Source organism: Paralichthys olivaceus, chromosome 14 (genome assembly GCF_024713975.1).
Source record: "Paralichthys olivaceus isolate ysfri-2021 chromosome 14, ASM2471397v2, whole genome shotgun sequence".
NCBI classification, from domain to species: domain Eukaryota; kingdom Metazoa; phylum Chordata; class Actinopteri; order Pleuronectiformes; family Paralichthyidae; genus Paralichthys; species Paralichthys olivaceus.
In genome coordinates, this window is record NC_091106.1 from 8910971 (window position 1) to 8923127 (window position 12157).

At 43.2% G+C, this 12157-nt stretch overlaps 1 protein-coding gene across 2 annotated transcripts in view; it reads left to right on the forward strand.

Annotated features, from left to right (window-relative positions):
* The window catches only part of LOC109642218 (striatin, calmodulin binding protein), a 28484-nt gene extending 16404 nt beyond the window's left edge, over positions 1-12080 (forward strand). Inside the window, exons 4-17 of one of the 2 annotated variants that reach the window (XM_020106907.2) lie at positions 1597-1675; positions 2789-2953; positions 3297-3432; positions 3522-3687; positions 4569-4679; positions 6505-6648; positions 6757-6893; positions 7861-8036; positions 8706-8753; positions 8848-8969; positions 9066-9233; positions 9332-9472; positions 10067-10255; positions 10502-12080. In XM_020106907.2, the coding sequence (XP_019962466.2) occupies positions 1597-1675; positions 2789-2953; positions 3297-3432; positions 3522-3687; positions 4569-4679; positions 6505-6648; positions 6757-6893; positions 7861-8036; positions 8706-8753; positions 8848-8969; positions 9066-9233; positions 9332-9472; positions 10067-10255; positions 10502-10671 (1952 nt within the window). In that variant the 3' untranslated portion in view covers positions 10672-12080. The remainder of the gene's footprint in view (positions 1-1596; positions 1676-2788; positions 2954-3296; positions 3433-3521; positions 3688-4568; positions 4680-6504; positions 6649-6756; positions 6894-7860; positions 8037-8705; positions 8754-8847; positions 8970-9065; positions 9234-9331; positions 9473-10066; positions 10256-10501) is intronic. The other variant, XM_020106908.2, reaches the window with a different exon arrangement.
* Positions 12081-12157: the final 77 nt, after the last annotated feature.

The following is a 12157-nucleotide window of genomic DNA, read 5'->3' on the forward strand; positions in this document are numbered from 1 at the left end:
TGGTCAATAAACCCACTAACATCTGGCTTTTGTTCTGCAATGGGAATGGATGCAAGCTACATTCACTCCCATGTCAAATGATTCTGCAGAAGACAGGTTTTTATCTGCTCCTTGTCCGATCAGCAATGATGGAAACAACACCCGGGTGAATGCACTAATTTGGCAAGACAGCGAGGTGAGGGAGCCTCTCCCTTGTCTGTGCGTTCATGACGATGAACATTTCGCACTGGGGGGAAAAAAAAGAAAGGAATTCTCCTGCCGGTCAATCGCCTTGTTTTAATGGATTTACGTGTTTTAAAAAAACGGTGTATTCTTGCTAATTTAGGTGTAAAGGTGTGTAAATGGACGTTGTGGTGAGATTCTTTCATTATAAAACTAAAAGAATAGAACCTAAACTCTGCATGGATGAATAATAAACCACTACAGGCAAGACACAACTAAATCATACCTCAAACTCAAACTGTTGTTCTCAATTTTTAGTTTAACTTTCTTCAATATAGCACCTTATTCTACCCCAGTATCACCCCTGTATGAGCGCACTAGCAGTTTTTTGTTATATTGTAGTTAAATTCGCCTCTCATGTTCACATCCTCCGCGATCATTAAGTCAGATTGCGATATTTCCTCTCCTCTCTCCTCATCTCTATTCATGAGAGCTGTTCAAAGCACCCGAGCCCTTGAAGTGTTGATGAATGAGAGGAGGTGAGGGAGGAGGTGTTAGGTGGAGGGGAAGGAAGAGGGGAAGACTGGGAGTAGGAGGTGTTGCTCGTATGGTGGCACACCTGCCCGCTCCTCAGCCCTCTGAATTAGACATGACCCACTTTTTGGTTCACCCTCGTCTCTCTGTGCCCTGCCAAATCAACCCCTACACACACACTCACACATTCTCTCACCCCATCTAAATCTTATTAACACATCTCTCTGCCCCATGCACATTTCCCAGCTGACTCGCGAGCAGGCTGCTGAGGTTGTTGAATATCAAAGTGAGCTCTGAATCCCATCATTGTTTTTCTGCGGCTCTGACAAAGCCGTCATAAAGAGTGCGTGTTGTTCTGGATGCTGCAGGCACAGATACACTTCGTCGCTCTTTCTACTCTGTCATGGGACACGGGCGGAGCAGAATCCAGCCATTTCGAAGGTGTCGGAATGCATCATTAAAAATCAAATGTCTTGTTTTTGCATCAACAACAAGCCACTTCTAGCAGGTTTCACATTCTCTCTCTGTACTACTTCTGATAATGTTGTGTAGACAGTAAATATTTGCTTTGAGGCTGGTCATTAAAGTAATAACTTGGTTCCAAATCCAAACATGAACCACAGTATAAGGTGACGAGGTTGGAGTGGATCTACTGATACTACTTGTGGACACAGCTGTTAAAATTTGTTTTATTTCTCTGGCACAATTTAAAGCGAGCCAGTATCCTCCTTTATTTAATCCACTGTTGACTTACCGATAGCGACCGAGCGCTGGATGTGTGGAGTTGCCAGGATGCTGTGATGCTGGAATGTTCTGGTTGTGTTTACAGAGTGGAAATAATGTTAGAGCCTGTGCTGCTGTTTGTGGAGCCCTGATTTGTGTCCTTCTCTTCTCCTCCAGATGAGGCCAACGAGAACGAGTCTTCTGGGTCACTCAACAATCAGCTGTCCTGGAAACAAGGCCGTCAGCTCCTCAGACAGTAAGTGGACATGTTTTCGTCCTTCTGTGACGGTCGTCAACCCAGAAAACAACCAAACACCACTGCACTAAAATCAATTGAATTGAAGTACAAGGATGTTGACAGGTTCCTATTTTTTTCCATTTATCTGCAGCCATCTTTATTAAACCTAACTTTTCTATATAAAAGGTACAAAAATGGAATCGGTGACATTGTTTTTCCATCTTTTAGCCGGAAATGGAGGTTGTCACAAAGCCAAGTAGATGTCTGTGTTTAAGGGAGAGCCGAGTATCGGGACAGACAAAGACGATGTTGTGTTTCACGTCACGCCCCTGATTCCTGCTATCTAAAAAAAAAACTGTGGCAGCAACATGTCGGTTGTTCACTGCAGTGTAAACAAGCAAAGCCAGGATATCATATATAATGTCTTCTTTATGGCAATGTAGTGAGGTCTGTGTATAATAGGTGTTATAGTGTCAAACTAACATGTTTGGTGAACTCAATCAGCAGTGATACGACGTCAAATCTGTGGGAGACGGCTCCCTCACATGGGCAGCAGCAGTCATTACCTGCTCTGTGTTTGTTTTTTTCCTCCACTTTACTCAGTGAGCTCAGGAAAGTGTGGCAATCATTGCCCTGCTCTCCAGTCAGTCTGTGTAAATAAATCGGCTTCCAGCCTTTATCCCAGACACCATAAGGCAGCCTCACACGTCATCTGCCCCAACATGCCGGCCGAGGAGTCAGCCAATTTATTCTTGACTCCATGGCAAGGGACAGATCAATAATGTGCTAAGACACCCCTCCCTCTCAGTCAGTCGCCCTCACAAATTGCTAGAGCATCTTCTGCATCCCTACAGGCTTGGTGTAATATTTGATGAGTAGCTCATCTTGCCTCAGCAGAGCTGACACTGTTAAGTAGACCACTGCCTGAGGAAATGACACTATTCACAGAAACAAGTAACTGACACTTCCCCATCTTTGATTCTGCTGAAGTCTCAACAATAAGTGTCAAATAATAATTGAATCCTTGACAGCATTAATACATGTCTGTACAATTCCTTGGTATCTTTCCTCACCTTTTCACTACACACACACAAAATACAAACATGTCTGAGTCAGTTCATCTTGTTTCAGGTACCTGCAGGAAGTGGGCTACACAGACACCATCTTAGACGTAAAGTCCCAACGGGTTCGAGCGCTGCTAGGACTAGCTGGAGATGGAGGTGGGAGGGCAGGTGAACGAACCAGCACTGAGCCTTTGGTAAATGGGACGGACACAAAAGGCATGGGCACCAGAGGGTGAGTACTCTCTTCTTCAACACAGTGCAAAATATTATGGTTTCAATCTGTGATTATCTGTAACATATCGGTTCTGAGACATAACAGATTATGTAGTAAGTGCCTGGTGAAACATCAGACATCTCATCAGCTCATCCACTTCACATGAACAGGTCCCACTGATTCCACTGTATGTTCAGTATTCAAACTTTGAGGAGAACATGTTTTTACTAGTAGTATTACACTACCTGGAAAATGTTTTTTTATGCTGTTAATTCATTTTTTTAAATATAAGCATTGCAGTATGAGGTAGTCATTGTTAGTGCAGCTCCATGTCAACACATGCATCGTCGTTCCTCAATAGGAAAGCTGAGCTCTCTGACACGAGCGCTGTGCTGGAGGCCTTCAAGTTCATCGAGAATGCAGCTGCTGAGTTCAGTGATGAAGATGATGATGAGGACAGCGAGGGGAAGGACAGGACTCATGTTGAGTCCAGGACGGTAAGTGAAACAGTCTGCCTTCATCTTCTGCTCACACACACAAAGTTATGCAATACTATTAATAACCGCCCTCAATGTTTGCCCCCCAGATCTTGAGAAAGAAGCCACCCCCGTCATCATCGTCACCAGCCAGTATGGACACCACCGAGGACCCTGACACAGAGGAGGCACTGAAGGGCTTTGACTTCCTGTCCAGCCCTGATGAGATGGACACCTCGCCGGAGTCCAGAGGCACTGGAGATGGCACAGACTGGGGTGAGTCACAGATCAGTCCAGAACAGGATAAAGTGCAGGGTTGGAGTTGGATGATTTAGAGTGAACAGATATAGTTATGGCCTCTGAAAATTTTACATTTTACACAATAATGAGTTTGTTTATCTACAGGTACAATACACAAGTTTCAGAGGCAGTGAATAGATTGCTAATTATTTAATGCTGTAATTCTATAGATTTCCTGTTTCTCTAAATTCTCAAAGTTTGGTGACTGTTCATGGAGTACTCGTCATTCATATATCACGCTGCGGTCATAAGTCATGGTGTTTGGAGTTTCTCTGTTTAACTCATAGTTTGTGATCTCTTCCACTGTGTTCCCATAGCCAGCCTGTGACCACAATGTCTCGTCCACTACGCCTGTGTGTCGTCAAATTCAACCCTGTTCCCTTTTAGTCTCTTAGATTAAAGCCAAAAAAAGGGTTTAATGTCATGCTGAGGGGTGTCTTTGTATTTGAACGAGGATTTGAGGATTTGAGTCCTGTTTATAAAACAATCACAAAGATTTCATGGAGAGGATTTGAAGTATATATGCTTTTCAGGACTCAGAATCCAAATGTTCAAATGAAAGAATTCCCCACATGGTATAAACTTCCTTTCCACCACTCTCACCTCTTCCAATAGAAAATACATTTTTAAAAAGATAAAAACAAGAAGGTTGGGAAGCTGCTTCCACTTACGAGTCACTGAGGTGCTAATAATCATGAGATACTCATCTCCTAAAGCCTACAGCTCTCATGGAGGTTTGACAAGCCTCCATGAGAGCAGGAATCTGAGAGAGGTCTACACTCTGCCAGGCCACTCAGGCCTCGACCAGGGCAGTTGCTCAACAGCCTCTCGGTCTGGTTTTGTTCCCCCCTGTGTAGAGAAGGACGAGCAAGGTCCCATTTCTGAGGCCTGGGACGTGGACCCGGGCCTGATAACCAAACTCAAGGAGCAGTACAGAAAGGAGCGCAAGGGGAAAAAGGGGGTGAAGAGTAAGTCCTGCCAGGCGTTGCCGCCGCCTCCCTCCCTCCCTCCTACTCCTCTCTCTATAGAGCCTGACTTTCAGCCAAACGGCCTCAAATCAGAAACAAAAACATCTTTGCTGTTTTTTTCTCTTCTCTTGCTGCCCCTTGTTATGCCTTCTGTCCTCTTTGCCTGTCATTTCATCTTCAGTGTTTCCTTCGCAGACAAAATCTGTTGCCATCTTTGTCCTGTGATGCTTTATGCATGTTTTTTCTGTCCTGTTTAAATGTTTTGATTTATATTCACTTCATCTCGTCCACACGGTCAGATATCATCAGATTAATGTGATCGTGATGACGTGGCCATCTGTGTCCAATCTGGAGTCCAGTCATCTGTTACTAGCATTGAAATATTCTCCAGTCATAACAACATAATTATCACAATCTTCATCCTCATCTATCAGCCATGTTGATACTACAGTAATAAGTATAATGCTACTGTTGTAAATTAATATCAGTGAAAATCTTTTTCTGTGACAGTGAAGTGACTGAACACTGCAGCTCTCAGAGTAACAGCACACTTCAGACTCATTCAGCGGCTGAGAGCTCTTAGATTTTCATTAATGAGGCCGAAGCTCTGTTGTTGTTTTTTTACTCCGGTTGAGTTGTGATATTAACGACGCAGTTAATTTCACTTTTTTCTTTTTAAAACCTTGCTCCTTCTGTTTTTTTTTTTAAATCTATTTTTGTACTTCATGCCTGATAGGTGCTTCATCACTTTTGTGGGTGTGTGGAGAAGATCATCAGGAGATCAGTTAATGATTTTTTCAGGCTGTTGTGCCTTTTGTGTACTTTATTTCTTTGCACCAGATTTAAGGACCTATGTGCTTGCAATAGGGGTGTGCGATATTTATCGTCTACGATAATATCTTAATTGTTGTTTTAACGATGTGCAAGCTCAAGTTATCAAGTATTGGGTAGAGCCACACGGAGTGTGCACCCCTCTCCACCAGCCCCATGAATGAGTGAGGGAGAGCCAGGCGCTTCACACAAGCTCCACTGGCCGAGTCAGAGTGCCTCCAGCCCGGATACAGGCACGCGGCGCGTGCGCCCCTCTCCACCAGCCCCGTGAGTGAGTGGGAGAGCCAGGCACCACAGAGCCGCGTTACACAGAGCACGGATACAGGCAAACAGAGCGAGCACTCCTCTCCACCAGCCAAGTATTTGATGACGATAAATACATTTTCCAGCTTTCTAGAGATCACAGCCTGCCTTCTCATTCACACAGTGTGTGAGTGGGTCTCTCAGCCTTCCTTCCCTCCCTCCAACTCTCATTCACCCACTCGTTCCAGACAGAGAGCCTGGCCCAGCCAGGCAAAATCCCCCAAAATATCGAGATATTATCTTTTGTCAATATCACACAACCCTAGCTTGCAATGAAATTAAACACGTGTAAACATCAATAATTGGCCAAGTGAATTATTCTGTCTGGAATCTCACAAAATCCAGCCCCAGATCTGAATTTTTTGTCCTCCACACTGCCAGCAATAAGAGATAAATGTACCCCAACACTTTTTGTACCACTCCAACTAATCAAACAGGAACTCTGCTGCTGACAGCCCTTCTTTTCTATTTCTTTTCCATACTATAATTTATTAATTTACTTTCTTCCTTTTCAGTGCTGCTTTCCTTCCATATTCACTCTGCCTTCTCTTTTTCAGCTTGTTCTCACAAATAAAGTATTTAATATTTGTATTTTATTTTCATTCCCTTTTTCTTTTTCTTTTTTCACGTTCCACTGCTCTCGTTTCTGTATGTCTGTTTGTTAACACTGTTTACCTGACTTGTTATATAGGGCCAAACCGATCCAAACTGCAGGATATGCTCGCTAACCTGAGAGACGCAGAGGACTTGTCTCACATGCAGCCGCCATCTGCCCCACAATCCCGACCCAACGTGGTCCGCTTCAACGAGCACGAGGGGAACCGAACAGATGAAGGTGCTCAAGTGAAAATACCAGCAGATTTTCATTTAAATTCCCTTCACCCCCTTGTTAACTTTGTCGACAGTGCTTGTGTAATTATTTTTTTATGTGTTCTTTCCCCAGTTGAGGCTCTGACCTTCCCACCCACCTCAGGGAAGTCGTTCATTATGGGCACAGAAGAGGCCATGGAGAGCGAGCTGGGCCTGGGGGAACTTGCCGGACTCACCGTGGCCAATGAGGCTGACAGCCTGGCATACGATGTAAGTAGGCAAAGGCAGAATGGACTTTTTAAAACCACGGAATCATTTTCAGGGAAAACATGTTTTTTTCCTTTTTCTCATTGGAGTCATATGAGAAACAATCCTCCCACCTTCCTCCTCTAATCTGCATCAAATTGACCAAAGTCACATCATCTACTGAGAACTTGCCATTTGTGCCTCAAAAAGCTATTTTTATAGACTGTCTCAGAAAGCTGCTTTGAAAGTGAAGTTGTGAAATGTTATTTTTTGATATCAACAGTAACAGTAATAACAGTAATGTCAAAGTTACATGGCTGTGAAATTATACCTGAGCAGATTGTTCCATGATTTAAATCTATGTTCACTTTAGTGTGATGGCAGGTTTTTACAGAAAAATGTTTTTAACATATTAAGACAGAAGGCACAGAAACGCCCTCTAAAACCTAAACACTGTTTGAAAACTACCACCTTTAAGCAGAGGGTTTTCTGAAAAGTTGAAATAATTGCCAATATTCATTTAAACTTAGCCTTTGAAGCAGATAGAGACATTGGAAAAATTGATAGTTTAAACATTTGGCTTTCATTGTGAATCATTGCCTTTTCCTTCAAGGTGATGAAATATTTTTTTTAAACAATTAAGGCGGTCAGTAGGTCAGCAGGCACATCGACTGGGTCTGAACTTGTTATTTTAATAACTGCTGTAACCTGCAAAACAAACTACATTTGCATTTGCTAAGTATTTCAATGAATCTAGGTGTATTTCATCAGTCACATGGCTTGAAAATGATGACATCATATAATATGTCGTCTCTAAAGAGAGAAGCAAGCCATACATACATATGTTGTATCAGGTCTCAATGGTTGAAAATAAACTCATGTGTTAAAGGTGGTATATTCCTCAGGAATTAACTGAAGCTCAGAGTACTGATTATATGTAAAGAAGCTGCTTAATTGGATGTTGAGCTCTGATGAGGTGTTCTCTCTCCAGATCGGCAACAATAAGGATGCCATGAGAAAAACATGGAACCCCAAATTCACCCTGCGGAGCCATTTCGATGGGATTCGCGCTCTGGTCTTTCACCCTGTGGAGCCCGTCCTGGTCACCGCCTCAGAGGACCACACGCTCAAAATGTGGAACCTGCAAAAGACAGCCCCTGCCAAAAAGTAAGAATCCCCTCACTCACAATTATGTTTTCAAAAGATGCTATTCCTGTCCGACAGAGGGATTTCTCATTGATTTTTGTTTTTCAAAGGAGAAAAAGTAACAGTTTTAGATTTACTACAGTATCGATTAACTGTCCAATCCTCCCTCATCTGCCCTGTCTGAGACACTAAGCACTCAGACAGCAGTGTAGTCTGTGTAGAGTGTAGTCGCTCCCTTGTCTCCTCGCAGCAGCATCATCAAAATGAAAAGTTTGGTTGTTAGATTTCAGTCCCATAAGTATCATAGCTTATTTTATTGCTGCACTGTGACACGGCTCAGCTACAGGAAGCTGTTCCTACGTGACAAAGAACTGACAAGACTCTGCTCGACGAGACTAATTTTGTCATAACACAGCTCCGCAGCCCATACACAGCCTCTAGTGGTGGGTTTATTTTTAGAGGCTGGAGTCATTTGACAGTCTAGGGTAATATATATATATATATATATGAATATATAATACAAAAGTAACTATTGGCACAGCAGTATATTGTCCATCCATTTATAGCTTTATATAATGAATAAATAAATAAAAACACCTTTTTTCCTGAATTTTATCTTAGGCACATAAGAATTAACTGCTGCTTTTGTGTTTTGTATGGGAGATTAATGAAAGCACTGTTTGCCCACAGGAGTACGTCTTTAGATGTGGAACCAATCTACACTTTCAGGGCCCACAGGTAAAAACACTGCACAATGCACATCAATAAAAACGTTTGTTTTCTCTTTTTGCTTTCCTGCTTGCTGAACATTTAATCAATATTTAAACCACAGGGGGGCAGTACTGAGCGTGGTGATGAGCAGTACAGGGGAGCAGTGTTTCAGTGGAGGGGTTGACGGAACTATCCAGTGCTGGAACACTCCCAATCCCAACATCGACCCCTACGACTCCTACGGTAACATTTTAGTCCGTTTTGTCTTTGCCGAGACGTGAGGATTGTCAAATTAAACCACAAAGACTGACTTGAGTTGTCTTGTATTTTCTGTGACAGACCCGTTAGTGCTTCGTGGAGCGCTGAGTGGACACACTGACTCCGTTTGGGGTTTGGTATACAGCAGTGCACACCAGCGCCTCCTCTCCTGCTCTGCAGACGGGACTGTGAGGCTGTGGGATGCCAACACCACCTCCCCTGCCCTCGCTGTGTTCAACGAAAACAAACGTACGGACCTGATTCCTAAGTTGTGATTTAAATCTTTTCTAAATGTTAGTTTTTTTAAATGATTTGTGAAACTTACATTTGACTCTCCTTCTGTGTAGAACTGGGAGTCCCCTCCTCTGTAGACCTGGTGTGCAGTGAACCAGCTCACCTGGTCACATCCTTCACGAACGGGGAAATTGGTCTCTTCAACATGGAGACCCGTCAGCTGGTCCTCAATCTGGAGTCAAACTTGGAGCCAGGTAGGTTTAGAGCAGTGGATCACAAACAGTGGATGAACACAATGGTTTTAAAGTTGGGGAGGACAAAAAAAGCTTTTGATGTTTGTCTGGCTATGAACTCTAAAACATGAATCCTAAACCTTAACACACAAACCCAATCTCAGAGCCAGCCTGATGATGAATTGGCTTCTGGGGGCAACGGCAGATATCCAGGCCAAGACTCAGTGTTCTGTTCGCTGTAAACAACAATTCACCACACAAAACACAGTGATACTTTTTGTAGCCACTTTAGGTCCATACAGCATTTTGGCTAATCTCTATTAACAGCTATCTGCATATGAATGTGTCATGACACTGCAGTTTTTCTTGACCATTGTTTACAAACCAGAGGTACCAGACATAGTTTGTTATGTACGATTGTTCTTCTTGATATTAGCAAACTGTTATAAAACAAAACATTTGTTCTGTCTTTTTTGATTATATGGTTCAGGGTATATGTTTTGTTGGTTTGGTTAGTATATATTATGTAATTTAGGTAAAATGTACATTTCGCTTTGAATTCATTCTCACCATCCTGCTGTGTGAGGACTAATGTATTTGTCTGTTTTTAACCAGGCACTCCCTGTCAGATCAATAAGGTCCTCAGCCACCCGACTCTTCCCATCACCATCACGGCGCAGGAGGACAGACACATCAAGTTCTTTGACAACAACAGCGGGAAGTTGATTCACTCCATGGTGGCTCACCTGGATGCAGTCACCAGTTTAGCTGTAGATCCTAACGGCCTTTATCTCATGTCAGGCAGTAAGTGTCTCTTAATCAGCAGCTTCTTACATTTGGTCATTGGTAGATATTCACAGTTTAATCATACACCCCTATTTAAAGATCCATCTGGCAATTCTGAATACCACACACTACACACTTTTAAGCCTCAAGTGACAGTAATGTTCCCCAGACACTATATTACCTCCATATGTTCCTCAAATGTCAAGATTTAGGACGCACTTGTTACTTATTGCTTATTAATTTACCAACTCCCCTCCTCCACAGGTCATGACTGCTCTATCCGTCTGTGGAACCTGGAGAGTAAAACCTGCATCCAGGAGTTCACGGCTCACAGAAAGAAGTTTGAGGAATCGATCCACGACGTGGCGTTCCATCCATCTAAATGCTACATTGCCAGCGCCGGCGCAGATGCTCTCGCGAAGGTGTTTGTATGACGCGGAGCGGCTTCTCTCCCTGCAGCCCCGCTCTCTGACTCAGCCTCCCATGATCAGGGACCAATAGAGACACAGCAGGGGAAGGAACTTCAGGCACAGGTCCAGTCCCACCTCACACAGCCCACTGGTTTCCTGTTGGACTGGCAGACTATGTAGCCGCTAGCCTCAAATGGGCCATGACTCTCCACAGGAGGGGTCGGCAGGGAGGCCAGGCAGGAGGTGAACTGCTCTCTAGTCCCTCGTCTACCATCCAGGCAGGCCTGGGTGTGAACGGTTATAGCGCCCCCACAGACAGACTACAACTCAACCTCCACAGCTAGGAGGCTCAGGACAAGTGTTCAAAGAGTGTGGAGTGGAGAAATGAGGTTTCAAGCCGGTCTTCTGCCCCTGTGACTTCACGTTCACCCTACAATCCCCCGGGCCCTCGACCTTTGCTCTCACACACAGGTCCAGGCCCTTATCCTCCAAGTCAGGTTTTGTGTTGTGTTGTTCCAGAAGCGTGGGGTACTGAAGGCTTCCTGCAGCTGTCCTGCCTCTCACTCCTTCTTCTTCTCTCGCTTCCCAGATTGACTCTGCTTGCTGGCCTGCCTTTATTTTCCTTTTTAAAACACGTATTGACAAATGTGCCTTTGCTTTAAAAAAGGTCTTGAAATTTTTATTTTAACAAAAGCTTGTTTTTTGGGGAACAGGGGGAGGGGAGGGGCACAGCGCAGGAAACGGAGCTGGTTGTCACAATGTTGTCGATTTTAACATTGGATGTAAAATTACAAATGCTTATAATAAACAAAATATATATTCAGTCTTAAAATTTACTGTGCAGCGTGAGTTTGAGTGCTCCTTTTTGATAAGTGTGGTTGGGGATAAAATTTTGTGCATTTCAAGGCAAAGCTGGTAGATACAGACCATTAACTATAATGCCTGTTTGTTAGATACAAGTAACTGTACACTTCAGAAGTAAGACTACAAACATATGTGTCCAAAGTAAACCACCTTGGTTATATAATTACAATTCAGACTTAGTTCTAAATGTCCATTTTAGAAAGAACTAATTAATTTTGGCCAGTTTGCTCTTGTTTGAACTGAATGGCTTGTACTGTATGTAGTTTTCCCCAATTGTGTGGACATGCTTGACTACAGTGTGATGTTCCATGTTCAGATATTTACAGTAGTCCAGTGTTTAGCAAGAAATTAGTACAGTACTGTAGGACTATTTGACACAATGCGTTAACCATTCAACACTGAGGGAAGAAAGAGAGGAGAAAACCATCCTGGGTTTGAAAAAAAACAAAACAAAAAAAAAATCAATCAAGGTGTTGTACGTGTAGAGTACAGCTTCAAATGAGCCATTTTCTCAGTCACTGGTTTGTATATGAAAGTATGTTCAAAATAAAACCTGCTGTAAAATGTTACCCGGACTCTGATGTCGCTCATTTGACAAAACTGTTTGTTACCTTGCAGAAAACAAACGTGATCGTCGGTGCAGATC